At 52.0% G+C, this 26,595-nt stretch overlaps 8 protein-coding genes across 8 annotated transcripts; 2 read left to right on the forward strand and 6 right to left on the reverse strand.

Moving 5' to 3' along the window:
* Positions 1–737: 737 nt before the first annotated feature.
* BU25DRAFT_463188 (uncharacterized protein) lies at positions 738–1,709 on the reverse strand (the record flags this gene model as incomplete). Its single annotated transcript, XM_033710584.1, has 4 exons — positions 738–905; positions 954–1,138; positions 1,228–1,432; positions 1,632–1,709. 4 exons carry the CDS (start codon positions 1,707–1,709, stop codon positions 738–740), a joined length of 636 nt encoding a protein of 211 aa, XP_033556255.1.
* A 1,420-nt stretch (positions 1,710–3,129) lies between these two features.
* BU25DRAFT_435123 (uncharacterized protein) lies at positions 3,130–3,909 on the reverse strand (the record flags this gene model as incomplete). The annotated part of the gene is made up of 2 exons (XM_033708894.1): positions 3,130–3,694; positions 3,851–3,909. The coding sequence occupies 2 exons, from the start codon at positions 3,907–3,909 to the stop codon at positions 3,130–3,132; spliced, it is 624 nt and encodes a 207-aa protein (XP_033556256.1).
* Positions 3,910–3,936: 27 nt separating this feature from the next.
* BU25DRAFT_217957 (uncharacterized protein) lies at positions 3,937–4,772 on the reverse strand. The gene has a single exon (XM_033701286.1). The coding sequence runs from the start codon at positions 4,723–4,725 to the stop codon at positions 4,198–4,200; it is 528 nt and encodes a 175-aa protein (XP_033556257.1). The 5' UTR covers positions 4,726–4,772; the 3' UTR covers positions 3,937–4,197.
* Positions 4,773–8,623: 3,851 nt separating this feature from the next.
* Positions 8,624–10,156, reverse strand: BU25DRAFT_426012 (uncharacterized protein; the record flags this gene model as incomplete). The annotated part of the gene is made up of 1 exon (XM_033708388.1): positions 8,624–10,156. One exon carries the CDS (start codon positions 10,154–10,156, stop codon positions 8,624–8,626), a length of 1,533 nt encoding a protein of 510 aa, XP_033556258.1.
* A 1,734-nt stretch (positions 10,157–11,890) lies between these two features.
* On the reverse strand, positions 11,891–13,086 carry BU25DRAFT_435125 (Ribulose-phosphate 3-epimerase; the record flags this gene model as incomplete). Its single annotated transcript, XM_033708895.1, has 3 exons — positions 11,891–12,157; positions 12,544–12,930; positions 12,982–13,086. 3 exons carry the CDS (start codon positions 13,084–13,086, stop codon positions 11,891–11,893), a joined length of 759 nt encoding a protein of 252 aa, XP_033556259.1.
* A 1,130-nt stretch (positions 13,087–14,216) lies between these two features.
* Positions 14,217–17,785, forward strand: BU25DRAFT_463192 (uncharacterized protein; the record flags this gene model as incomplete). Its single annotated transcript, XM_033710585.1, has 3 exons — positions 14,217–16,762; positions 17,304–17,451; positions 17,651–17,785. The coding sequence occupies 3 exons, from the start codon at positions 14,217–14,219 to the stop codon at positions 17,783–17,785; spliced, it is 2,829 nt and encodes a 942-aa protein (XP_033556260.1).
* A 103-nt stretch (positions 17,786–17,888) lies between these two features.
* On the reverse strand, positions 17,889–24,212 carry BU25DRAFT_443440 (uncharacterized protein). The gene is made up of 3 exons (XM_033709360.1): positions 23,660–24,212; positions 18,802–19,116; positions 17,889–18,756 (listed from the first exon to the last, which is right to left on the reverse strand). Exons 1-3 carry the CDS (start codon positions 23,787–23,789, stop codon positions 18,212–18,214), a joined length of 990 nt encoding a protein of 329 aa, XP_033556261.1. The 5' UTR covers positions 23,790–24,212; the 3' UTR covers positions 17,889–18,211.
* Positions 24,213–26,080: 1,868 nt separating this feature from the next.
* BU25DRAFT_463196 (uncharacterized protein) lies at positions 26,081–26,446 on the forward strand (the record flags this gene model as incomplete). Its single annotated transcript, XM_033710586.1, has 1 exon — positions 26,081–26,446. One exon carries the CDS (start codon positions 26,081–26,083, stop codon positions 26,444–26,446), a length of 366 nt encoding a protein of 121 aa, XP_033556262.1.
* Positions 26,447–26,595: the final 149 nt, after the last annotated feature.

Below are 26,595 nucleotides of genomic sequence, written 5' to 3' on the forward strand. Positions count from 1 at the left end.
ATGCGAGCCTTCAATATATGCATGTTGAAAACGAAGGCATCATCTCACGAATGGCGGTGTTGCATTGATGTATGTGGATGTTGTGTTGGCGACGAAGCTTGGTGTGGGCAGGATGTTGACACGCGTTTCGAGCCATGACGTCAGCTTGCAGCCGAGATTAGTTTGCAAGCGGAAGGAACCGTGATTGCATCTCCACGTGAGGATGCGCTTTCTTCCTTCTAATGCTTCACCACGAACACCACCTGGGCAAACGAGTGCATTTTTATGCAATTCGTTACGTGTAATTCTCTACCTTACTTCGTGAACCCTTCTGGTATGCTCCTCAAGAGTGCGTGACGTCTGTCCGAAGATATCTTGTCGCCGTAACATCGGCGAGTTCTCGTGATGGCCTCCAAGCGACCATATCATCACACGCTTTGTGAATAACGATATTCGTCGTTCGGACGCCAGATTCGGGGTGTTGAAATCAAGGCTCGCACTTGAGAAATTATCTGGGTGGAACTCGCAGGCCCATAGTATGCGTTCTTGGCTTCAACGTGTATTCGATCTTTAGGCTGCTTACTGTCAATATCAGTGAGCGTTTGGGAGAATGTTCCGAGTTTCTTACTGTGAGATCCAGCCATGCAGACGCATCGGTGCTATTGCTTCCCCGAAACCGAGCGTCCAGCCACCGCAGCATCCACCTCTTCCATAATATCAAGTGAGAGCGCGAAGCGATTCCAGTTCAACTTACTCAGCTAGGACTTGACCTGTTCGGTACTCTCTCCTTGCTGTTCCATCTGAAAGACCCAATACGGACTGCCGGGGACATCGCGATACCTGCCCAATCGTGCTGCTTCACCGTTCGCTCGTAAGCTCGCAATCGAGATAGGAGACTCGGTGTCGTCAGAGGTAGCTTCATCGTGCTGGAATGTGTCAGCAAACTCTGTCTCAACAGCGGCAGATTGCCCTACATGCGCATCTGCAGGTTGGATGTTGATAGTCTCCTCGGCCTCGTTCTCAGCAGGTAGTCGAACCAACTTTCCAGATTCTTCGGGTAACTCCACGGTGAACCTCGCAAGAGATATCGGGCGCTTCGACAGTAGCGATCGCTTCTTCAGCAGAATCAAGCCGCAGAGATCTGCATTCTTGAATGGCCCTTCTTTATCAGCAACATCCAGGCCGATGAGGTGCAAAATGCTCAGACTCCGGCGGTAGTTTCATATTCCCAACCCCACACAGGAATACGCGTCTCAAGAAGAGATTCGACCCAAGACTGAATAGCTTCAGTTGTGATCGAGTAGCTAACATTGCCTTTGGGGTCCAGGAGTAGGTTCATCAAGTACATGAGACCTGTCTGGATCATGAAAACTCGCTCTTCTTCTGCCTCTGTGGACTGACGCAAAATCGGCGCAAACAGGTCATCTTCTCTGAACTGCAGGGGAAAGTCTTTCTGTGGATGAGGTTAAGCGACTACTGCTGTTGCGGCATCAATCGGTCCGTATGAGACCCGATTACCCTTAAACTGTTCTGGACTAGCGCGTTCCCGTGCCAGTATATAGTCGTCTTCTCCAAGCTAGATAGCAATTTAGTGCAGTATCATCGAATCAATAGTCCTACATTATCATTTTTCGTAGCTATCAGTGTCCTACAGCGGACCACGCTGCCACAACTGCGTTAGCGGTGACTGGGCCGGCGTCATTGGGGAGCTTGCGGTCAGGTTCGTCCATGTTGTGGTTACAGTGGCGGCGTCTCGCTCGAGACGCCTCTATCGGTAGGATTCGTGTAACGTGAGGTGAGGATTCTTGTTATAGCTAGCTACGTGAGAGGTTATGGGATACTGCAGCGGGTTGCGAGTGGTCAACAGCTGCCTGCGGTCTGTTGTCAGAGCAACAGTAGAAGTAATGAAGTGAGGATATTAGCTATCTTACTCTAGACACTTGCGCAAAGCACCTTTGTTTGCGGGGTGAGTTGCAGGTGGCCTGCAGATGCTCCGATTGTGGCCGGTGGTGGGTTTCTGTGTGCCTGCAATGTCCGGGCGAAGTCTGCGAGTCGCGGGTGGTAGGTTTGCGGTGATAGAGTTACTGACGGTAGAGGATTCCGAGGTTATATTGACAGTGAGAGAGCCGTTAGCGAGGGACGGTCTATGCAGGAACGTGCCGCAGAAACCAGGTGAAGGAGATAATCTTGGGAAAGCATGGCCGCAGACCAAGACCGACTTAGTTCACCGTAGATATTGCGTACGGAGCCAAAGACTATAGTGGTCAGTTGCTAGATATGTCTGCTTTTAACAATTCCAATGGTTGTCAAGCAGTAAGCCTAATACACAAGACTTGCAGGGCGAGTAAGTCGAGATCGATGTTGCGTAAGGACGAGAAAAGCTACTATCTCAGCCGAGCGCCGCGGGTGGCTAGTGGCAGGTGTATGGTAACTGATTAGTCGGAAGTACTATAGGTAAGTGGAGGACTGCGTGAGGATTGCTTGCTCATTAGGGTCCCATTCATATAGCTGAAAGAACCAACGTCTTCCGAGGCAACCTCTAAGGTGGCACCCACCACCGTTTCCGTGGGTCCAGTCTCTTTCAGTCAAGTTCCGAAAGGTGCCACACGCCAGCCGCATCAAGAGCCTATACAGGTCTCTCTGCAAGCCACGCATCCAGGCTTACCCACATCGCGGTCGTCAGCCCTTCGGTTTTCAGCTTATGACGGAATTCTCTGTGCGTGGCACACCGTTGTAGAACCCACATGTCCTTGTCTTCCCTTTGACCATCGCGCAGCTCTTCCGTAATGGCATGGCCAAACTTCTCTTCACACACCGGACATAAGTATGGAGGCTGGTGAGCATCCTCCTTCGTACCTGCGGTACCCTGCATGTTACAAGCATAGTACACACAGTGTGCTACGCCGAAACAATGCGCAAGCTCATGCGACACTGTCTTTGCAAGGCTTGCGAACCACATCGCATGGAAATCGCCGTTTTCTGTATACTTATTCGCCGCATCAATAGCCGCTTTCATTGTGCCTTCCCTGCTCCACTTCTTTTGCTCCTTCGTTGGTGCTTTTGCTACCACCTCCTCAACCGCACACAACTGATCCACATATGCTTTTCAATGACTCATGGGCCACATCTGCACTCGGTCGATTTCTTCTCTTACGTCAAGTAGCGGGTTGTAGCGCGCTGTTTGAACCGCAGCAACGCGGCTTCCTCCATACGCACGCCACAACAGAAGTCATCGTCATCGTTTTCGTAGATGTCATGGTCTACTAACAGGCGTAGAGCATACGCGTCAGCAGGCAGTATTGAAATTGCGGTATCGAGAATGCCATTAAGGTTGAGTTGGGCAGTGATGGACTTGTGTGCGACGCTGCGAACTCGGATTCGTGTCGTTGACTGATTGCTGTCGGTGAGACCCACATGTTTAGGAAGGTTTGCTCGGCGGTTTGGGTAGATAGATTTGTCCCACGACGTCCAGGAAAATTTATTTGGCAGGATCCGGAGGTCCATTCCGTGGTAAAATGCTCTGAAGTATTCAACAAACAACTCAGTGTCTAGGCTAGATAGCTGGGTCGTGGGGGCCTCGTCCAGATGAGGCACTATCCACTCGCGCATGAAGTCCATTTCTTTGCTTGCTTGCGGTACACGGGCGACAAAGAGAGAAATTCGTCTTGTGTCTGTCATCGTATTCCGCGACTTCATGGGTAGCCAGTCTTTGAAACTTTGTGGAGGACAGTCCGGATCGTAATTCAAGTCATCGTAAGGCAATACCAACGGGCCTGGAAATATCGTAGTTGATCAGCTCGTCGCATCTTTCTGAGGTGTTCCGGGTTTTGTTTCCGCTGCTGTGCGCATGTGCGCATCGGATTGCTCGAACCCCGCCAATTCCGCGAATGGTAAAAGGTTCAAGCGCAAGTAAGTGTGTTTGCAAGACATATTGATTGCCACCTGGGTAAAGTAGAGGAGATCAAGAAATCATGTACTGTTGAAGGTGATGCGTTTTGCGTGAAAAGTAGATTGTTGCCTTACATCGGATCCCATATGTGGCTGTGCAACGCCAGTCCCGATTCAGAACTGATACCTGTATTGACATCTTGGAAAGTTAAGATTCTGTCTCTCCGAGTTTCCGGGTTCGTTTTCTCAGGAAACGTATTGCAGTTGAATGATCCTCTCGATGAGATACCCCCCAGCTTCTCTTGCAGATGTCCATTGTGATGCCGCCGCTTACCACAATGGGTCGTTGCGTCCCCAGTACAACAAGCTACCACCGATTGCCAAGCTATTGAAGATACCGACGTAATGACCAGCGACTTTATCTTTTGCACCATAGGCATTAACGATTACTGTGTCAGCAAGAGTGGCGACCAGGCCCGCCGCAACTGCCACTCCTAGACTTCTTCGATCCCTCAATATCAGACCAAAGGTGAAGAGCAAGACGCCGTTCTGTATATTGCGCGCCGCAATAGCGGCTACCAATGCCTTCTTGGTCTTCTGGTCTTCTTCAAAGGAGCGTGATGATGTTGATGAAGACTCTGTTGCTGATTCCGTGAAAAGGCCGTCGGCGCTTCGCTTGGTCGAACCTGATGATGTACCCGAACTTGTCTGTATAGGCAGGCCATAGCCATCGGCAAATGTGGACGGGTTGCTCAGACCTGCGATACCGAAAGGCACGAGCTCAAGGGTTGCGATGAATAACGCAAGGCACTCTGCCGGCGGAAAGCGTTGGAAGAAGTTGCGAGCTTGGGTGGCCATTTTTGGTAGGTTTCGACGAGAGGGTTGTAGGAGCGACGAAGCTTAGATGAGAACCCTTCGACATATAAGAGAGAGTTCCGTTAGCTTACCATCAGTAAGACATGCGAATGCAGGGCTTCGAAATGCGGGTATTCTCACTTCCTCAACTCATCATTGGCCAGATTGCTTCGGACTTCGGATGCGGGGATGCAAGGCTGACAGCTCCCCTCGCACCCATAGCGCGCCCCTCGCGCCATAGATAGAATCCTACCAAAAGTCACATCAGCTTGTTGCGTCTCTCTCAATGTCGACGATGTTGCATCGCGTTCGTTGCTGCTCGAGTTTGGACATGACTGAAATAGGTTAATGCCTGAAGGATCCAGAACGGGTCAACCTCTATCTGACACTAGTCTTGGTTTGCTTTAACTACTAGCAGCGACCCTTCCAAGGTTCACGCAAATTGTAGCCCAACTGGCAGACGGATTCATCAACAATGGGCTGTCGATTCATCACAGAAAATGTGGTTTGAACGGGATAATTTCATGGCTGGTGGCGATTGATTGAGGAGTTGAGTGCATGGAATCTTGATCGCATTGCGATATGGCGACCTGGGTGGAATCATCGTCATCCGTGGAACAAAGTTATTCTGGTGAAATGAACACATTCGTCAAGGGGAGAGCCTTTCGATCTGTCTGTCGGCCCACTCGCCGCTCGCTTTAGACATGCAGCGGCTCTATTCAGCTGCACAAAGGCCAAGGTGCTGCTCAAGGCCAAGTGTGCATGCGAGGGGTGCCCGGTCTACCGTGCGCACCGCTACTGGCAGCGCGCGCCTGCCTCGTTTGTCACGCCAGCTACCTGGTTCACAAATCACCGCTTGTCACATAACATCATCGCGGAAACCGTGCTCTGCACATATACACGCGTACAGCTTCTCTGTCAGCTATTCGCCACTCGTTCCAGCAGCTCATCGCAGAGCTGATCGGGAACGTTGCCAGAGTCCGGGGCCAGTAGCTTGCAACTAGGTGATGTCAAGATAGTGGCAGAGTTCCTTGCGCATGCGCGGCTTGTTAGCCTGGACCAATGCACCCTATGATTGATGCTTTCCCATAAGACTCGCAGCTGTAACTGTCGCAATCTCAAGCAGTGCCGATCGCTCAATCCGACAAAAGGATACTGCGCAGTAGCACCTTTCCTGTTTCTACAAAACTCTTGTGATCGGACGAGGTCGACATAAAGTCCGACTACGCACCCGGCCCACTGGTCTTTTCTCTCGAGCAAGAGCTTATACCAACCGTCATGGATAACATGGGGCGACCTCTGCCTGTCGATGAGATCGGTCCTACCACAGCCAGTGAGCTTATTTCCCCAAGCTCTGAACGCAAAGTGAGAGTTGAAACCAGAAAGGCGCTAAGGTGAAGCTTTGCGTGGTGCAGCCGCTTTGCGGGCACATGGCAGAGGAAGGTTTTTGATAGTACCGCAAGCCTCATCTCTCTTATGCTTTCAGTCAGCTTCGACCACCACCCGCCAAGTATTCCATGGCGAAAGCAGTGGGAGTTTCTCAGTAGTGTTGTTCGAGCGTGTCTAGACCAGATATGGCTGTTCGACTGCGAATTCGTGTCCGGTTTACCAGAGTCTGCACGTTGGCGCACAAGATATTACTGCGCAGACTCCCTGACAACGAGGACTTTCTGAGAACCGACAACCGGGTAAGTTGTCTGGGAAGTACTGTCGATAACCTCCCAAGAAAGGATGCTGTACGTCAAAACCATCGATATCAAACATGCAACTTAACATGCATCCCTTGGGTCGTGACGCCTGGCAACTTTGCGATCAGACACAGCCACTGTTGTATACAAACAATTTTGAACGACATACTGGCACCTATTGTGGGGGTTGCTACTTCCAATATACTTTAGCCATTACTCTGCTTACCGTCATGTCCGCCAAATGCCTCCAGGATAAAACAACGTACTCACGATCGTAAAGGACTACGACGCGGATTTGGAATTTCAAGAGCTAGTAAAACGAGCGTGTTGCATATGGTGTATTATCTCTTCAACCCAGGGCATTCTTGATTGATCATTTTCGCACTGTCAACTGAGCACTGTCGGAAACGGCTTCCAGCATCTCTTTACATTTCTTGAGAGTATTGTTGGCTTTGGTTGGATTGAGATTAACCGATACATAACAAGGGTTCCGCTGATTACCTCCAGCACGAGGTGGCCTTGGTCATAATCATTGTTTGTGTATTTCTAGCTAACTGGCAGATCAGGACTCGCTATCGATGCTGTGCATGAGTAAAACCGCAAGGACCTTTGAGATTGCACAGTCCTGATTGCTTACTTCGATTCTCGTTACTCACCTCGTTCGTTATCACGCTGTTTTACGGAAGCCTCCAAGTAATCTGAGAACTGTCAGAACCTTAGATACTACGACTACATATTTTCAGCAGCACGCGCCACGTCATCATAAATGACTTTTGTACTTAAATCAAGCTCTAGTGACTTTTGAGCTTCAATACCAGATGATGTTGGCGACAATGTGTTTTTCGGATCACTAAATACCTACTGCTGCCGCGAGGGCGCAGATGAGTGGAGAAAGCAGCATTTGGTAACAGATGGGATCCCAGGGAGGAGTTATAAAGAGCTAGCATAGATGAGTTGATGTTTGGCTGCATGACTGCTTTGATATTCTCCCACATGACGCGCATTTCCGTGCCTGAAAGCTTTTTTTTTTGAGACGAATTTGCACTCGGATACCCCGTCAGCAATGATAACGTTCTTCGCTAGTGTCTACACCTTACCCCCTTTCACGCTCGCTCTGGCAGCAGCACGCTTCTTCTCTACAGGCTTCTTCTGAGCTGCGCGTACCCCCTCTGTCAGGGTGTGCTCTACGATCGCGGCCTTCCTCCTTGTTACAACCTCCTTCTTCCTCATAATGACCGTCTTCTCTGGGATCTTTCTCTTCACCAAAGTTTCCTGCTCGGCCAAGGCTTCTTGATGGACCGCCTTTTCATTCTTATCGGTGACTTCCTCCTTGAACAGACCACGCACCTGCACCAGAGTCTTACTCAGCAGATTTTTGATCGACCACGCACCCACATGCTTTTGCGCCCTTGCTCAACATAAAATGACACGCCAGACTTTATCGTGCATAGAGAACTCCACAAACTCGGCTTCGCCGGTGTCCAGGAGCTGTCCGCGCATGTCGATGGCAAGCTCAGAGGCGCTGAGTTTGAGGTACACATAATATTCACACGCATGAAATCACTGTTGACATCTAACAGTCTCTCAGCAACATCAACTTCTACGCCAACTATGTCAAACATGCAACAAAGCAGCAGACTCCGTATTTGGGCGAGAGTGATCTTCTGGTTACGCGGCACAATGTCCATACTTGCCGCCATGTTGTGAAGAGCAAAGCAAGTTCGGGGAGAGCAAAGTCGTGAGTTGTTGTAGAAGAGAAGAATCGGTCTGTGGCTAAATACGAAGGAGCTTAGTGGCGGCGCTAGAACCTTGTGGGGGCCACATTCGGCTTGTCCTAGGTCTTGTCAGTTGTGCGACCACACCTTCTTTTTACCTTCACTTACGCAATTATACACCTTCCTTATAGCCGATGCCTAGCTATACTTACAAGGATGATATATATCACTGAAGTGGAATAGGAGAAAACTCCCGAGAAAGTAAGAAGCGAATGGAATCAAATTTCCTCTAATCTACAAAGCATCCCCAGTGCAACCAGCGCGATCAAGGAGTGTAACAGTCGGTATATCGCGAAATGAGAATCAAAAAATTGTACAAGAACCTTCAGCTTATTGCTTTGTTCATAAAATCCACCTTTTCGCACCTTGCCACCGTGGCATACCTCAGCTGTAGTCAACGACTATTGTATCGCCAATGCCAAAAGCTCGAACGGTTATCTATGCGCCACGGACGGTAGAGGTAACGAAGCCAGTGGGCGCAGGGCCGCTGGGCTTACCGGAGGGAGGAGGTCCAGTAGGACGAGCGCCAGTAGGCTTGCCGGAGGGTTTGGCGCCAGTGGGCTGAGCGCCAGTAGGAGCGCCGGACTGAGCAGCGGCGTTGACCTTGGCAGCGGGAGTACCGGAAGGAGGCGAGCCAGAGGGAGTGCCGGAGGGGCGGACACCGGTAGGCTTAGCGGGAGGAGTACCGGAGGGCTTGACACCGGTAGGCTTAGCGGGAGGAGTACCGGAGGGCTTGATGGATCCAGAGCGCTGGGCGCGACGCCTCAGACCAGAGGAAACAGCCGACGGTGCACCGGAGGGAGGAGGACCGGAAGGACGGGCGCCAGTAGGTTTGCCGGAGGGTTTGGCACCGGTAGGGCGGGCACCGGTAGGCTTGACACCAGTGGGCTTCTCAGATGAGCCAGACTTGGCAGCGGCAGCAGCGACGTTGTTCTCAACACCGGAAGGACCAGCGGGAGGTGTTCCGCTGGGCTTGGGGCCGCTTGGGTGACCGGAAGGGCGGGCACCGTTGGGAGGAGCGACACCGCTGGGGATGGCACCAGTTGGCTTAGGTCCTGAAGGCGCAGGGCCGGAGAACGAGCCAGAGAAAGCTGGAGGTGTGCCAGATTGCTCCTGGCGGCGCTCAAGGCCAGAGGCAGCTGACGGAGCAGCTGTGGGAGCAGCTCCGCTAGGAGCCTGTCCGCTGTGCTTTCCACCCTTTCCGCCCTTACCACCGTGACCGTGGTGACCGGAAGCCTTGGCTACGCCGCTGGGGAAGGCGGAGAAGTCCGCACCGGTAGGGAACGGAGCGCCGCTCTCAGGGAAACCACCTGATGGGAAACCACCTGAAGGAGCAGGGAAGCCACCTGATGGGAAACCACCTGAAGGAGCAGGGAAGCCACCTGATGGGAAACCACCTGAAGGAGCAGGGAAGCCCCCTGATGGGAAACCACCTGAAGGAGCAGGGAAGCCAGACTCGGCAGGGAAGCTGCCAGAGAAGACGGGGGTGCCAGATGGCTGCTGGCGGCGCTCAAGGCCGGACACAGCAGAGGGGAAGGCTGTGGGAGCAGCGCCGCTGGGCTGACCGCTGCGGTTGCCGCCCTTGCCGCCCTTGCCGCCCTTGCCGTGGTGTCCAGATGGCTTAGCAGCACCGCTGGGGAATGCAGAGAAGTCGCCGCCGCTAGGGAAAGGAGCCTCGCCGCTCTGCTGAACGCGCTGAGCACCAAAGACACCGGTGCCTGAGGGCCTGGGACCACCGGAGTGAGGGCCGCCAGTGGGGTGAGCGAAACCACTCTGGTCTCCACCGTGACCTTGGCCACCCTCGTTGCCACCTGGGCCGCCAACTCCTCCGGTAGGGCGAGCAGCACCTGATGGGAAGACACCGGTAGGAAAGTCGGAGGGCAAACCAGAGGGAGCCGGTCCAGAGAAAGACTGAGCGGAGCTCAAGCCGGCAACGGCGAGAGCGAAGGTGATGCGAGAGAAGGCAACCATGATGACTTGTTGTTGTTGAAGTGACTGAAGATGCTCAAGTGAAAGTTGGAAATCGGCTTTGTAACGAACGCACGCGGTGCTGTTTGAAGTGACTGAAAGCACACAGTGCTGTGGAAGGGAAGCGAAGAGTTGAAGGATTGGAGTGAAGAAGTGAAGGTTGGTGGATGATGACTTGAGCTGCACTCTTCAAACCATTTATACAAACCTCGATGCTATACAGCTGCACGACTTGACGTCGCCCTGGTGAAACAATTACGCGGCAAACAAGCACTGAACACTAAAGCGGGCTGCAAGCCGTGCAGTGTGAAAATTCCGGGACCTGTCATCAATCTGGCACTTGTTGACGGGCGCAACGACAGTGCGTTTCCGCGAACCAGTGTCTCGCAATGTTTCAACATCCATCGATCTGTCGAGGGTGTGGTCTGGATTGGTTAGCTGTGTTTCTTGTTTTACAATGTCGACATCGAGGTTCTGAAACCGGCTATACCCGCAGCTTACGTGTTGTGCTGACTCCAACGCTGTCAGACCATGAACTACGCCCACAGCGATAATGGAGACCATGCCTCAACTAGAGCTAAGGTTCTGCGAGCTTGACTCCTTTTGAGTAGACGCATGAGAAGCGTTCGTGGCTTGATGATGGAATGTGGTGTAACCCCTAGAAAGCATTGAGTAGACGTGTCTCACAGGAGGAGCCGCCGCGACGTAGGACCAGTCAAAGCTTGGCTCCGTCGGCATACAGGCGGAGAGCTTGTCGCAGCTTGAGCTGATGCTTGTCCCTTCGTTGTATTCCTCTTCTGATCCTCACTTGAGGCACAACTTTTCCACTCAGGGGAGTCACAGCCGTCACACAGCTTCGTCTCCGGATATTTATTGATTGCACCACTGAGCAACAGCGACATTGATTGCGAGGCGTGTGGAAATCGGGTGTTACAAAACCCAAAAGCCGTCCAGGACTTGAATGAGGTGTTCTCAATGTAATTCCGGATTGTAGTGAATTCGACAAGCGCCAAATAGCCACATGCAATGGTCCTGCCATAGATTGCGACCTGACATATCGCAAGGGTTGCTCATGAGTAAAGCTGCACACAGCGCCGCATCAATTCACCGCATGTCGCGTTGTCAGGATCTTACGGGGAATGCCGAACTCATCTCCACCATCAGCCGTGAACGCGCGGCACTCGAGAACACCATCGACCTCTTTTCCCCAGTGGTGCACAAGCTCTTCACAGGAGGCGGGGGACATGTTCCGTCTTGGCTGTGGGCTCATCAAGGAGTCTTGCTGTAAAGATCAACGCTACTCGGGCAACAACCATGGAAGCAAGGTTCGGGTGTCCTCATTGAAGCAATATCGGCATGGCTCCAGATAGGTCATCATCGAGTATGGGAATGTGTTCAGTAGATTGATTCTGGACTTTTTCGCTCGCAACCTCAATAAGGACAGCCCACTGCTTTCGTGGCGGCGCTCACTTGGTGTTCGCGAACGAGTAGCTGCAATGCATCAAGAAGAAGAGGCATGCCCTGCCATGGCCGCGTCATCGCTGCATCGAGCAGTGATGAGCATGGATGCTGTAAATATTGCCATCTCTGTGGAACCTGGATGATCGTGGAGATGAGGTGAACCGCATGTGCATTTTGTCTATCCTTGAGTCGTAAGTTCGCGTACACTGTTGTTTGCATATGCTATCATTGTCATCGTCTCATCATCATAAGTGCGCACTCTCACCTGCAAGACACTCACAACTTGCCTCTCCTTGCCTCGACAGCCTCGCGAAGCTTCTTGATCACGTCGCCTGGATCAACTGCTCCAAAGACAGCGCTTCCGGCAACAATTACGTTAGCGCCAGCATCGGCGGCTTGGTCGATCGTCTTTTCAGAGAGACCACCGTCAACCTCGATGTGAAGGTCAGGGTACTTCTGGCGCAGGGCGGTCACCTTCGGAAGTTCAGAAGCCATGAATGACTGACCACCAAAGCCCGGCTCGACAGTCATGATGAGAACCATCTAAAGATATGTTAGCAAGAAGCACTGCACTTAGATGCCCTTAGCGAGCACTCCGACAATGACCATTGATCCTGCCGCACGGCAACACGGGCTTGGGCGGGTGCATGTGGAATAGCGCTACGATATTAACCCGAAGAGGACACCAATAAATAGCGCGACGAGAGCCAGATTTGAGGCAGTGTTCTCGAAAGGCGGTCGAAGGTAAGACGCCACTGGATATGGGGTTCGCATGCTTAAGCGCCGCCACAGCGAGCCGCCCACGAGCACAGCCCTACAGTGTAGCCATCTCGACCACAGCGAAACGAGGCTGCTGCACCCAGGCCGGGGTTCCCGACGCCTTTCGACAACGACAGACGGTTTATGCCAAGAGATTGGGAAGTACTCACATCAGGTACCTCATCCTTGTTCGAGTTCTCAAGGATGTCCCATAGCACATCGACCTTTGTGCTTGGCTTGATAGCAATACCAGCCTGCATGCCTTCGCTGTGGATGAACTTAATCAACTCTTTAGGCGACGTCTTCTTGTCCGAAGTTGCAGAAGGCTCGTCGGCAGCGGTGGAAGATACAGCAGCTTCGTAGTGGAAGCAGTACAAATCACATCCTGCCTTCTTGAACTCGCGAACCCACTTCTTGGGCTCTGCGATCATCATGTGACAATCAAATGTTCCCTTTCCATGTGCGATGGTGGGGCGGTCGACGTGGGAGCGAATCTTGGTAACAACCGGGGCGCCGAAGGTCATGTTAGGCACAAAGTGACCGTCCATGATGTCGACCTGAGCGCATCAGTTGCGTCACGTGTATTGATCGGTTCATTGAGGGCATACATGAAGCCAGTCGGCACCCTGAGAGATGGTATCTGAGCATGCCTTGCCCAGCGCTCCGAAGTCTGCCGACAGAATTGAAGGCGCGATGATTGCAGGCGGTGACATACTGGGCGGCTCTGTCACGGATACAAAGATAGTCTGTGGCGGTGAAGGTAGTGTCTGGGGGCGCCAATGGATGTGCTGAGGTGTGCAGTGGAGATTGCTGATGTGACCAAAATTCACGATGACTGCTTGGTGTTGACAGTGCTTGCCCTGTGACGATGCCAAGCCATGTGGGGCCCATCGGTGGGGCAAGAATCAGGCGTCTCGCTCAGCTGTTGTTCATGCGAACTGCTCGTTGCTTCCTCATTCATCCACCAACTGTTTCGATTCACGCTATCTGCCGTGCTCGTTTCAATGAAACTACCCTCTGTGCCAGTGTTAATGCCCTCGACCTGACTGTTGCGCTACAGTCTTCGCATTTGCGCTATCAACATTTTCGAAGTACTCATCGCGCGTGGCATGACATGCTTCGGCAACGGACCGCCATTGCCTTAGCCAAAGTCTGAAAACATCGAAACAACACGTGCTGAACAGATCCAGGAACTTTTCAATGGTTTCTGTTTGAACGACGCGCTATTGGGTAGGCATGCTGTAGAACGTGGTTGAGGTATGCCATTGGCTGCAATGCCAATACGCAAGCGCTACAAATAGAGCAGCCGGGCGCTTACACAGTGAACACCCAACCATCCCACGCAGTGCATCGCGCACGACGCCCGTTTCCGCATAGCCTCACCTAGCCATGTACTCGGCCTGGCCAACCACCATGTCGGAAAGGCGGTCCCAATGTCGTGACCAACTTTGAGCCGCTGCACACTGCCCACTTAGGCCTAATCAGGCTCTTCTGTCCACTGTACGAAGAGTTGGCAGTGCAGCCTCGGGAGCTACGGTAGCACTGGGTCAAGTTAGTCGACAGCGAGGCGTCTACGCTTGATATAACCTCCTCCCGTTGGCGCTCACGCGAATCTTGCTGCCACTGCCATTCACTTCGCCCTTTTGAGTCTTCTCTCATTTCAAGTCTTCGTTGATCGAAGCATTTCCGTTGTTTCTGTTTTTGCAAATTAGCTGTTGACCAGCGTAGTCTAGGGTTATTGCCCGACTTAATATTCCTTCTGCTCAACTTTCGTCTTCGAACGCTTCCAGCACTTTGCCAACTCCGGATAACACTCACATAATATACCCTAACAAGTATCAACATGCCTCAGACACTTGCACCTTCAGTATACCAGGCTGGCGCCCGTGGCTCCCTTGACGAGTATTACTTTACAGCCGACAGTGCTATGTCTCCTCGCAGCGAAGACGACTTTCCCACACCTAAGGCACGGCTGTTCGACATCACACCACAGCCTTCTCCTCGATTCCCATTCCCACCCAAGTCGAGTACATACCCCAAGATTAACCGTGTGAGTCGTGCCGACAGCGACTTCGATTCCTTGTACGACGTCACGGATGATGAGGCCGAAGTTCCCCTTCACGCCTCCGCATCAGTCAAGAAGGTCTCGGGTCCAAACCGTCGAGTACGATTCCCATCGCTCATCATCCCCTCGCCAACCGCATGGCCGACAATCGAAAAGCTGAAGAGCGCAACCTCGGCAGTCCCGATGACGCCTTCCGCTCTTCTCACACCCTCGCGCCATGTCTTGGAGATGATCAACTCGCACAATCTGCACGTCCCAGAGCACTCAGCAGCGCCATCTCTGGATGGGAGTTTGACATCAGAAGAGTTGGACAAGTTGAGTTGTCCAGCTACCCCTGATATGCGCTCAAGGCGTGACTCGTTCTCAACTGAGGGTTCTTGGGCGCCCGTGCAGCTGGATTTTCAGGCTATGCATACTCTCCAGCACCTTGGAGAATCCGCGGTTGAGGAGGAAGACGATAAGGAAACGCCACCTGCGGAGCCAAGAGGAGAGATGGAAATGCAGCAGGTTTCGCGCCCTTCTCTGGGCTTGTCCATCCCCTCGACCGAGTACCAGAACGAGTCCGATGATGATACCCCGATTTCTGCGATCTCCGTTCCATCACCGGGGGGCTTCTTCTCCTCCCTTCAATCTGGCGCTGGCGCCACCTGGAGCATCTCAGCGCGCCAGGAGTCGATCCCCAACACTTCCACCGCCGAGAAGTTCTACAGCCTGCCATGGGAGAACCAAAAGGCTGAGCCTATGCCAGCTCTGCCGGAGCGCCCACTTACTCTCAGTGGCGAAACTCTCGACGGATTGGACGAGGTCATGGCCGCAGCTCGCCCAACAATCTTCAGTCCAGTCGAGGAGAACGTCGAAGTCAAGGAGATCAACCCCAGCAAGACTATCTTCCAGTACAATGAGAACTACAATGCTGAGTTGCAGAAGTTGTCTTCTGTCAACCTTGAGATGACTGGTCGATGGCTCGAGGAGCAGGACGAGCTTGCATCTGCTCTTCGCAGCATGAGCGACATGGGGTCCCCAAGTCTGTCCAGCGGCACTCACAGCCGTGGCAACTCACTCGACCAGCCTGCACCGAAGAAGTCCGTCACCTTCGCTGAAGAGCCTGCCCAGACTGCTGAGGAGGAGAATGAGGAGCCAAAGAAGATCCAAACCTACGTCCAGGGTCTTGAGTACATCCGCTCCAGGTGCGAGAAGAAGGACACCTTCATCCACCGTCAGACTCGCGCTGAGGCTATGCATCTTCATCGCCGCTGCAACCCTGTCGCTCACCGCGATCAGCTTATGGGCAAGTACGAACTCAACGAGCCAGAGCGCCCAGCGCCCGCTCGCCCTGTCTCTGAGTTCTACGTCAATGACCCAACCGCCCTCAAGGAAAGGATCGCCCGTGCTCAGACCGAGCGTCAGGCGCTCGATCAGATGCTTCCTGGTCAATGGGTCATGCAGGCACAGAAGCAACTCAACGGTGGAAAGCTGCTCAGTAAGCCCGCTGCGCGGTGCATTACCCGAGCAACTTCTCCCCGCATCCTCGACGTTGGCGGCATTGCTACCAACGAATGGGCCTGGAATGTCGCGTACGACTACCCCTATGCGTCCGTGGTCACTGTCAACACCGCCGGCAACAATCTCTCCCCTAATATCGTCGGTCCCAACAACCACAAGTACACCAGCGTTCCCAACCTCTGGACCCTACCCTTCCCCAACGCGCACTTCGACGTTATCTCCGCCCGCACCCTGTACGAGCTCCTCAAGACCAATAAGCCCACCGGCCGCTCCTCCGATGAGTACGACCTCTGCCTCAAAGAGCTGCACCGCTGCCTCAAGCCCGGCGGCATCCTGGAGTTCTCTCTGCTCGACGCAGAGCTGATGCACGCTGGTCGCAACGCACAGGCTATGGGCGTTGAGTTCGCTTTCAACCTCAAGACCCGCGGGTATGATGCCCAGGCTAGCAAGACCTTCCTGCCTCGTATCTCAAAGGCTGGCTTTAGAGAAGTGCAGCGCGCGTGGATGGTACTGCCTATGGGTCAGACTGCGGCGAACTGGAAGGAGGAGCTCAATGTTGGTGCCAAGGTTGGCACGCAGGAGAAGCGCATTGGTGAAAGTGGTGAGGTTGAGATGCAGGATGCGCCGGTGTTTGGCTCAACGAGCGATGCTGCGATGTTGACTGGCCTTGTTGGCTCGTGGGCTTGGGAAAGGTGGATGTTGAGGTTGCAGATGGAGATGGGTAAGGAGGAGGAGAGGTTGTTAGAGGGTGTTGTGCAGGTTCTTGAGGAGGGCGCCAAGGAGGGGTCTGCATGGAGGTCGCTGACTGGTTGGGCCAGGAAGTAATTGTAGATTGATGACTTGGTCAGGGAAGGATCGGTGTTTGGATTTTTGTTAGGACATGGTACGAATAGGTCATGATGGGATTGATACCACGCAGCGAATTTCTTTTGTTGTATAAGAACATATGTGTCGATCACATCATTACTTAGTCTCTCTATTTTGAGTGCAAATTACTGCCAAACCTTCTTCTCTGCGCCTGTATATTTCATCGATGAAGTGGTGAAGGTACCCACACGTGACCTTCGGCGGATCTGCGGCGGCGCGAACCCCACGCGGCCAGTGCTCAACCTCACTGCATCATCTTTCGCGCCGCCGACAACACTGCGAATCGCAATCGTGACAACACACCCTTGCACGCTTCTTCTTCTCAGAAGCTACCCCCAATCAGTTCTACACACTCACAACCATCAAGATGCTTTTCTTCAGGTGCGCAAACCCTTACATTCACTCACAATACCTCTGCAAACATCACCAATACTCCAGCACCGCACCCACCTTATCATATTCTTCTCCATGTATCGTGTACTGATAGAGGGACAGTTTCTTCAAGACTCTCGTCGAGCACGAAATCACCGTAGAGCTCAAGAACGAAGTCCAGATCCGCGGGACACTCAAGAGCGTCGATCAGTACCTGAATATTAAGTTGGATAATGCTGAGGCTGTGGATGAGGTTCGGTGGCCGCATTTAGTATGTCTCGCTTCTCTACATCGATATGGAGGAAGATCAATAGGGAAACGGAAGTAAAAGACGGAAAGGAGTATAAATGCCGAAAATGCACGCTTAATCTGGCGCGTTGGGCATTCGTGGATGAAATCGAGAAAACACGGAAGGAGATGAAATTGTGCAGGAAAAAGAGAATGGTGGATCATGGTCTAACGACTGGCAGTGCTCGACAAAAGACATGTTCATCCGTGGATCTGTCGTGAGATACGTACACCTGCCATCGGGCGCCGTCGATACCGCACTCCTCGAGGACGCGACACGGAGAGAGACCGAGGCGGCGAAGAACAAGGCGAAATGAGCGCTAGGCTGGTAGCAATCCGACATAACAAGAGATGAAGTTATGGCCATCACGCTGCACGAAGCCGCAGTAAGGCGCATCACAGCGAAACCAGGAAGGACTTGCATGCGGAAGATTGACTTCGTACCCCATACTAGGACAGGAAGTTTCGAAGATACCTAAGACAGCACACATACGCGCAAGCAGAGATGACGAGAGCACGAACACCCACAAATTACGATATCATAGGCCACCTACTTTTTTGTCCAGCTTTTCTCTTTCTCTCAACCTTTGAGTATCGCTCCTTAGAGTCACAGTGGTAGTTCTGCAGCCGAGTGGGAGCGGACATCCCATGTAAGGTGCCCTCATGTTAACATGTTAGGACTCCACCCAGTCGAACGACGATGCAACTCTATTGTACAACTACAACTTACAAACCCGGATGCGCTACCCCTTTGGTTCTACCTGCATGAACACCATCAACACTGCAGCATACGCAGCCGTCGCTGCGACAGCCTCGAAGGGTTTATTGGTCGCCGTGGCCATTACTGATATAAAGATGCACACGAAGGCAGTGATAATACCCAACCGCTTTTTGGTGTCCGAGACGAATGCAAGCCACCAGATAGGTGCCAGCAACATCACTAGCCCTCCAGTGATGATGAGTCCTTTCGTGAGCAACTCAAATCTCGCATTGCTAGTGTATTGCGTAGCTGCGGACACTACGTGTTTTCCATTCTGGGCTTTCTCACGAAAGACCTTGGAAAGTTGCAGCTTCTGGCATGACTCGAGCCACTCGCCCAACGGGGGACGCTCACGTGAGCTGATTGATATCAGGTCGTGCCTATGTTTGGCGAACTCCAACTCTCTCAGATCTATTACTTCTCGATCTAAGCCCTCAGCATCGAGCGACCAGTTCTGGAGATTGCGGACTTGCCGTGCTTCAGCAGCTGGGCGAGCGCGAACTTTGGAGAAAGCGTTGATGTAGCTGTCTAGTAACGGTTAGCCTCTGTATGCATGCTTCTATGGTCACTGACTATATTGTAGCAATTGATCAGATAAACCGCGCATCAGATCGTGCCTCTCAGGCAGATTTTTTATGTCCCAGTCGAAGCTGTCATTCATCCCTTCGCCATCTGGCGACGTCTCGGATCTGTCCTCCATGCGTTTATGCAGCTCCGCTAGCTTTCTCTCCTTCTCCACGATCTGGTTTTGCATCCATAGAATCACTCGAGCGTTGATGGTCCCGAAGCGTCGAACAATGAAGAAGTCGTCATCCGAGGCCATCCACTCACTGAATCCACTGTAGCCTTCATACTTCCAGGCTTTGTTTTGTTTGGTCTTCTCATCGGCTGAGTATGCACCGATGGGCGGCGAGGCGGGGGGCGTGGGGAGGTGTGCAGAGCTGCCATTGGTCGGCATCCGTGCATTTGGATTCGTCACTGGACCTGGGAGCATTTCAAAAGAGTCCTGGCCCATTCTGGATGAAGTTCTGACATCGTCCGCTCTTGCACAGCGACGCATCAATTATTTGTCTGGATTCAACAGGCTATCATGACCAGGCTGAGCTTGGCGCCGGATAAACCTGGATTCTCAGCCTGACGCCTGCAACTGTCATTGGACCTACGCAAGCCACAATGGACACGCTATGAGCGGCAGTGAGCATGGCTGACCTTGGTTGTCTGGCGTATGGCAACTAGAGCGGGGTCATGCGCTCTTCATGCTGTTGCATACACCAGCGGCTATGGCCACTGGTCGAGTCGTGCAGTCCTCATGTCACCCTGGATAAGCCGCTAGACACCATTCGTGCAGAGCCTCATTACTCTCAAAGGTTAAAGAAGTGGCGCGCATGATGCCCAAATTGCCTTGTTGCCTTCTGGCCCGAATGAGGCAGCGAATTGTCTAGCTCCGAGTCCTTCATCACCGGCAACAGCATACTTATCAAGACTAATCCACCATATGATCTTGTTCTCTACTGCGCCTACCAATCCAGCCTCGCCGCGGCAGACGTTACCCAGCTTGACTAGGTCCCAAGTTCGAATCACGACGAGTCTAAGCCACCACATTCTGACCGGTTCCCCACCACAACACGTACACCATGTCCTACCTTTCCAAATGGCGTACAGCGGCCAATACTTATAGTGCCTCGGAGACATTCGCATCGAGGGGAGGCATCCAGGATGGCAACCCGCAATCCACCGCTTCAACACGTATTCCACGACCCAACAACAACAATGCCCCTCAATCCCAACATGCAGCTTCACCACAGCCTGGCTCTCAGCCATATGGTATGAACGCACAACCTCAACATGGACCCTACGGCAATTTCCAGCCAGTCCGGCAAACCTCAATGTCCTCCCAATGGCCCGACACAATGATACCTCACAACAGTTCCCCACCAACCGCAGGGTATCAGCAAGGGTACCAACCTGGACCAGGTCAGACATCGTCGTCGGTACAAAGCCCTACTTGGACGAACCAGGCCGACAACAACATGTACGGGCAACCACAGTATCTACAAACGTCTCACTTGAACACACAATACCCTGTTCAGCATCCACAAACCCAAATGTTCAACAGCTATGCACAAGGCTTTGACGGGCCAAGGATCCCGGAGCGGCGAACGACTACAGACAATGCGGGTACTTGGGATGCCCAGTATAACAACACAGGATTGTACGATAGGCCAGTCACACCGTTACAACGCGTCCTCTCCGATCCCATGACTTACACTCAAGCTCAAGCGCACTCTTGTCATAATTACTGGGACTAGTAAGTTGCCAGCTTAAGTCTCATCATTATCGAAGCTAACTACTGTTCAAAGTGAGATCGGACAGTGCAATCAGTGTGGCTCACGATCTACAAGCAATGGGTATGCAGGATGATCCACTCTGGTAAATGGTGTAGTTCACCACATGTCGAACACGCCGCCGGCGTTTACCAGCTTATGCAGTGAGTCGTCATATTGACTTTGATAGTGCAGCCGTACTGATGTTACCGAAGCAGATGCGGTCCAGTACTCTCCCCTTTTGTGGCACTACTTCCCCTTCATGAAGCGCGTTCAAAGCTTGCTCGTAGTCTCACATGAGACCCGCCTTACGTTCGTTTGGAAACATCAGCCGCGGGCTACCAGTGAACTTGAGCGCCTCACCAGCCTGAGACAGGAAAGGACCGCATCCATGCCGCTGCATCGACAAGATTTGCGAGCCTTGATCAAAACTCAAGCATGACGCTACTTAGATGTATAAAAAGCGCCCGGCCAAGCTCGTTCACCTTGACCACGAAGGTAAACGAACACACTACGTCGATACAGTACGAGCCAGGGCTTATATTTCGACGCTACGAGCTGACGAAGAGAGCCCTAAGGCAACAGAGAAAGGTGATGAAAGCACGAATGTATCCAAGTAGTATGCTCTCAGATGTTCCTGCATCCTACATTTCTCGTCATTTCCTGTTGTCAATCTACATGACATCATCAAGACCGCTGCGTACGCAGCAGTCGCCACTACAACCTCAAATGTTCTGTTGACAGTAGCTGTCGTCATTGCCATAATCAATATAACGAGAAATGCAGTAATGATACCCAACCGCGTCTTGCTATCCGAAACGCATTCCAACCACCACATGGGCGCCAATAGCATCAACAGTCCTCCAGGATGATACTGACGTTCGTGAAGGCATCAAGCTTTGATTTGCTGAAATACACGATAACACTGTTCTGCAACAACCATGCCCTGTAGATTGACATAGCAGCAGCAGCAACAGCAGCAGCATCCACACCCAAGTAGGCAGATCCTCTCGACCCAGAAGGATATATTCGACTCTATCTACACATGCGATGTCTTGTTGTGGTTGTGGAGTGCGCGGCAGAGCGCTGCTCCTCGCACATGATTTCGTTAGCCACCATAAACCCATATTCAGGGTGGTGTGAACCACTGACTTGGACGCATTCTGAGCAATGGGTAGCTCATCAGTCGCTTGCCAATGCTGAGGACTGTCAAAGCCTGGGCGCTTAAGGCATTTGGATGATGCAGCCTGCGCGAGCTTGACGTGTTTGCCGTGAGTTCGCAATAGCGAGTCCATTCTGGGCCACGCACACTCCGCATCTCTCCTTTCTATTCTCAGTCTTCTGCTTCCACGACCGGATTGCCGTCAATTCATCACGATCGACCTACTCCAATCCTTGTCATCGAGGAAGTCATGTATCCCAAAAGACATCGAAGCCCCACGTCCACATCAGATGCAGAGCAAGCAACCGATACGCACTTCACGTCTCGACAGTTGATCAGCGAAGTAAGATGTCTAATACCAACAAAAATAGTATAACATTCTGACGCCGTCCAGCTCTATCCGAATTGCTCAAGTGCTCCCAAATGGGGCTGCGACTGTCACGACCAGCTCTGCAGTGCTGCAAAATACATCTGCTTCATGGCGGGTGAGTCATGCATGAGCCGGTGTTTCTGCTCCGGCTTCGATGAGAACGCGTCCGAAGCAAAGTGGTGGGAACACGCAGACAACGGCGACAACGATGACTGGGAAGATCCGGACAAAAAGAGTTGAACACCAGTCTGCGGCAACAAGTACACCGATTTCGAAGACGTCTTTCGTGGGATTGTGAGTCATCTTAAGCTACAATCATTCGTGTCACCTTGCTTCGAGATGTTTCTGGGTAAGGAGCGGCGCCTCGTGAATCATACGAAGAGCAAAAGTCGTATCAACAACACTATTGCAGCCATTTTGCTAAAGATACAACCCTTGATCGAAATTACAAGAAGAGACATCGAGGGTATCGCCGCAGCCACTGACATTGCCATCTCAGGGGCCCTTCCGGGAAGATCCGCTACTTCGACAACTCGCAACAAGGTTCAAGTGAATCAAATCAATGGTATACAGACGATGATAGTTTATGAGCACTATTTTGAGAGAATCAATCAACATGAATACATCATACTTCTGTTTCTGCGCTGACACTCTGGTCATGCAAACCGGGGCACAGAAATTGCTGGGTGTGCAAAAGATGTTTTGCAGCGGATTTATGGCACTGCGAAGAGTGCGAGAGATGCGTTACAAGCAAGGCGCAGCCTTGTCATGGATGCGGCAGGATGAGCATTGATCCTGTTGATAGAGAACATCTGTCAGACGACAAGAGAAAGGTACTTGAGCAAGAAGAGTTTTTAAGGATTACATTATCTGAGTATTATAAGCGGCAATAAGTGGTATAAACTCAGTCGCTCCTTCACTTTGCCTTGCCGCTTCGAGTTCGCAATTGCTTTCACCACCGCTTCCTGATCTTTGCGCGCTGTTTGCGCTTTCCTCACTTGTTCTCCGCTTCTTGAGAGTCTTGGTTCCGTTTGCTCCCTCTTCTGCAGCAAGTGTACATCATTGCCCATCTATGGAGCTTCTCGTTGATGTCCGCATCGCCAACATGCCAATCCTCGACACCTTCCTCAACTTCAGTGAGTACGCCGACGCCCAAAACATCCCAAAGTCTTCCATCACTGACATTCGCAAGTACTGGCCCCAGATCCTGACGCACCACGACCACGACCGAATCCGCTCTTCGCGCGCCTCCCCATAATACCGACACCGCTCCCGTACAAACTCTAGATGCAAATCTCAGCGTTCCACGTCTTCCATTTGATCACAGTCCGACATATGCGCTTCACGGCACCTTTCGCTCTTGGCGCATACTTCTTCTGCAGCGCGTTCTACTCGCTGTGGAGCGGCGCCAAGATCGAACAATTGGATGCCCTTACAGATGCTGCACTTGGCAAGTGTGGAGTGTGCGATAAATGTCGAAATGGGGCTTTTGCTTGTCGTGGCTGTATGTCGCAGCTTCTTGCTGGCAGGCTGAGGGGCACTGGGTCAATGGCATGTGACCATAAGGGCACTGACTGACTGAATGGCGAGACGACGTTGGAGCTGCGGGGACGATGTGCCAAGATCGAGAACGAAGACTCCGCATCAGAGGCTGATAGAGACATTCTGACGAAGAGAGTTGCTTGCACGGCGTGGGTAATGACATTCTTTGGCGGTCTGATCGCTCTTTCTAGTTTCAATAGCATTCATCAGACCATATATCGCAGCTCTTTCTCGTCAGTCATCTCTTCTCTTGCGTTGTACACGAACGCTATTTCTGATCCAACTGCGAGTACTGTTGTTGCTGCAAGACCGATCAACGAACCATTGAAGCCCAGAGCTGCGCACGCGGCATAGACAATTATAGTGTAGAGGTATGCGGTCCGAAATAGAAGCAACAGCAATGTGCTAGGCTCTTGCATGCTGTTCTACCTTTTTTCTTTTTGAGCTATGTGCTGCAACTCAGGGCGTGATGTATTCGAAGGGCTTGAGAAGCTGAACCATGGGTTGGGTGACGGCTCGTGCGCACCCACGTGAGTGCAAATGATGTGTTTGCGTTTGCTGACGACTCAAAAATCTATGCTAGTAGTGAAAACTCCGAGTCCAAATGTGCCCGGATTCAAATGTTGTTTATGGTAGCAATCGGTAAGGAGGGGTCATTGTGTCATCGATGTTGAGTTGGCACGGCCACGCGTCGTGAGGGTCAGCTCGTATCGGTACCTGCGTTAGTTCTTACACATATGACATGTTTAGCACAATTCGCTTTTGAATACGAGCATTTACAGCACGGTAGATGTTACGGAGGAGCGATATTGGAACAATTTTATATGCAAGTCGATGGTGTACCTTACATGAAGATCCTACTGCCATTGAGATACTCATAAGTGACTGTTCCTCGCTTCATCAGCTCGATAAGCAATCTTACGACGTTGCTCTCAAGTCGATGTTTCATATCAAGGACAGTCTTAGCCGCGACTGAACAGTCTTCAGGTTCTCAGCTTTGTATCTTGACGATGCAAAAGCTCAATATGACCAGAGTTGAGAACATCCATATTGGCGCTATACATCCAGTTCGTGAACTCAAAGAACACGTCCATGTCTTTTTCGATATCCTGCCATGGCATGTTACCAATGTCGCGGCCTTCATTGTCCTTTTAGTAATCTGTCTGCGACTGCTTGCAAGGCTAGGTATGAGACCTTGAGCTTGGCTCCATCACCCAGCTGACTAATCCTTGAGGTCAGTTGGCCGTAGCCCGTCCATCCAATATCTAGCCATTGAGTCGTGATGGCCCGGCGTTGAACGGGCAGACGTGTCTCAAGCCAGGCGTTGAGAGCGTACGGGCTGGAGAAAGAGAATTCGTTTGTAGAATGTGGCGAAAGGCCAACCTTGTGGTAGATCTGTCGGCAGGTCGCTGTGAAAAGCCCAATCGAGGAACTTGAGCGGTATACGATACGCTTGCTTGGAATCATTTGATAGAGGTACTTGGTCTTGTTGTTGACGTTGAGCGGCTGCACCGTATACCAGTCGCGCCACTGAAGAGGGTATGTCTGATTGTAGCGAGGTGTGCGCTACGCTCGAGCTCCGAGTATCTGAAGGCAGGTTCTATCCGAGCTGTGAACTTGTTCAACTCGTTGAAGTATTACCGACACAGGTCGGTCGGCGCTTGGCTTTCCGTAAACCGATGTAATCTTTGCCGATAGCTTCTGTGATCATGTCGTTGGGTGTGAGGAAGGTGCGAGTTTCTGCTTTCGCTTGCGCTCCCTACGCCTTCTTCGCCGCAGCGCGAGCTCTCTGTGACTTCTTCGACATATCTATGGTGGCTTCATATTGGTTACGCAAGAAAGTAGTTAACAGTAGTTGGAAAAGAGGTCGAAGTTAGCGCTGTTGATCGTAAGGGAGTTGAGAGTTGAGTGAAAGCAGCAGCAAGCTAGATGCCAACTTTACCTCAGGCCCACTTCCCTAGACTGTCAACACGCGCCCGCACTTGGTCACAAACAAGTTTGTAACAACCTCAACCTTTCTTTTCCGAGCAACTAAAGAACGCAATTTTTCCAACATGACCAACAAAATTGGCCCTACGGTCGTCGTTGCGAGAAAGAAGGGAAGACCGGGTGGATATTATCCTGGAAAGAAAGCGGTCGCCATCGACACAAGCAAGCTGAAAATTTGCGCAAAGTCTGTCTTTGTTCCCGATCGATCTCTCCGGTCATACTGACCTTGGCAGGGCTGCCGCATATCGTCAAAATTCACCGTTGATCCGTCTTCCAGGCGAGCTGAGGAACCGGATATACATCATGGTATTACAGGCGGAATGCGTGATGATCAACTCGGAGTGCTACAGCGCGTTCGATATGACGATGTGACTACGCTCTTACTGCTCTTCCATATCTCCTACGCACACTCAGAGTTGGAGCGAGGATAATCTTCAGACTCTCCTCCCGCTAGTTTGTTGGCATATGTATGAAGAGAAACACGGTCTCCTTTATGCGCTCAACACGTTCTCCTTCACAGATGAGGAGTCGATGCGCCTCTGGATCTCCTGTCGCTCACAGAATCAACGCCGGCAAATTCGCAGCTTCAAGATCGCTCGCTCCATGGCAGGCTACCACAAATCGCCTCACAAAATCCGACTCGCCACAGTGTTCCCGCAGCTTCAAACCATCCACATCGACCTCTGGCATGTCGTGAACATGGACATGGACGACCTGGACGGCTCGAGTCAAGAGGACATTTCGTGCATGGTGGCTTCGGAAAAGTCGCTGATACAAAAGAACGAAGACGAGAGCGTGAAGATTGTTGGAGACTGGCTACAAGCTGCATAAGCTTGGCAGAGAGTCGTAGGATCGAAATAGTGACGGGGCCTGACGAGCTTCACCGCACACTGCGAGGTACAATCGCGGGCAAGAGGAGCGCATAGATAATCGGGCACACAATGGCCAGAGAACGGTAGCAATTAATCTTACGATGCAAC

The sequence above is a fragment of the Macroventuria anomochaeta genome (genome assembly GCF_010093625.1).
Source record: "Macroventuria anomochaeta strain CBS 525.71 unplaced genomic scaffold BU25scaffold_48, whole genome shotgun sequence".
In the NCBI taxonomy this organism is placed as follows: Eukaryota; Fungi; Ascomycota; class Dothideomycetes; order Pleosporales; family Didymellaceae; genus Macroventuria; species Macroventuria anomochaeta.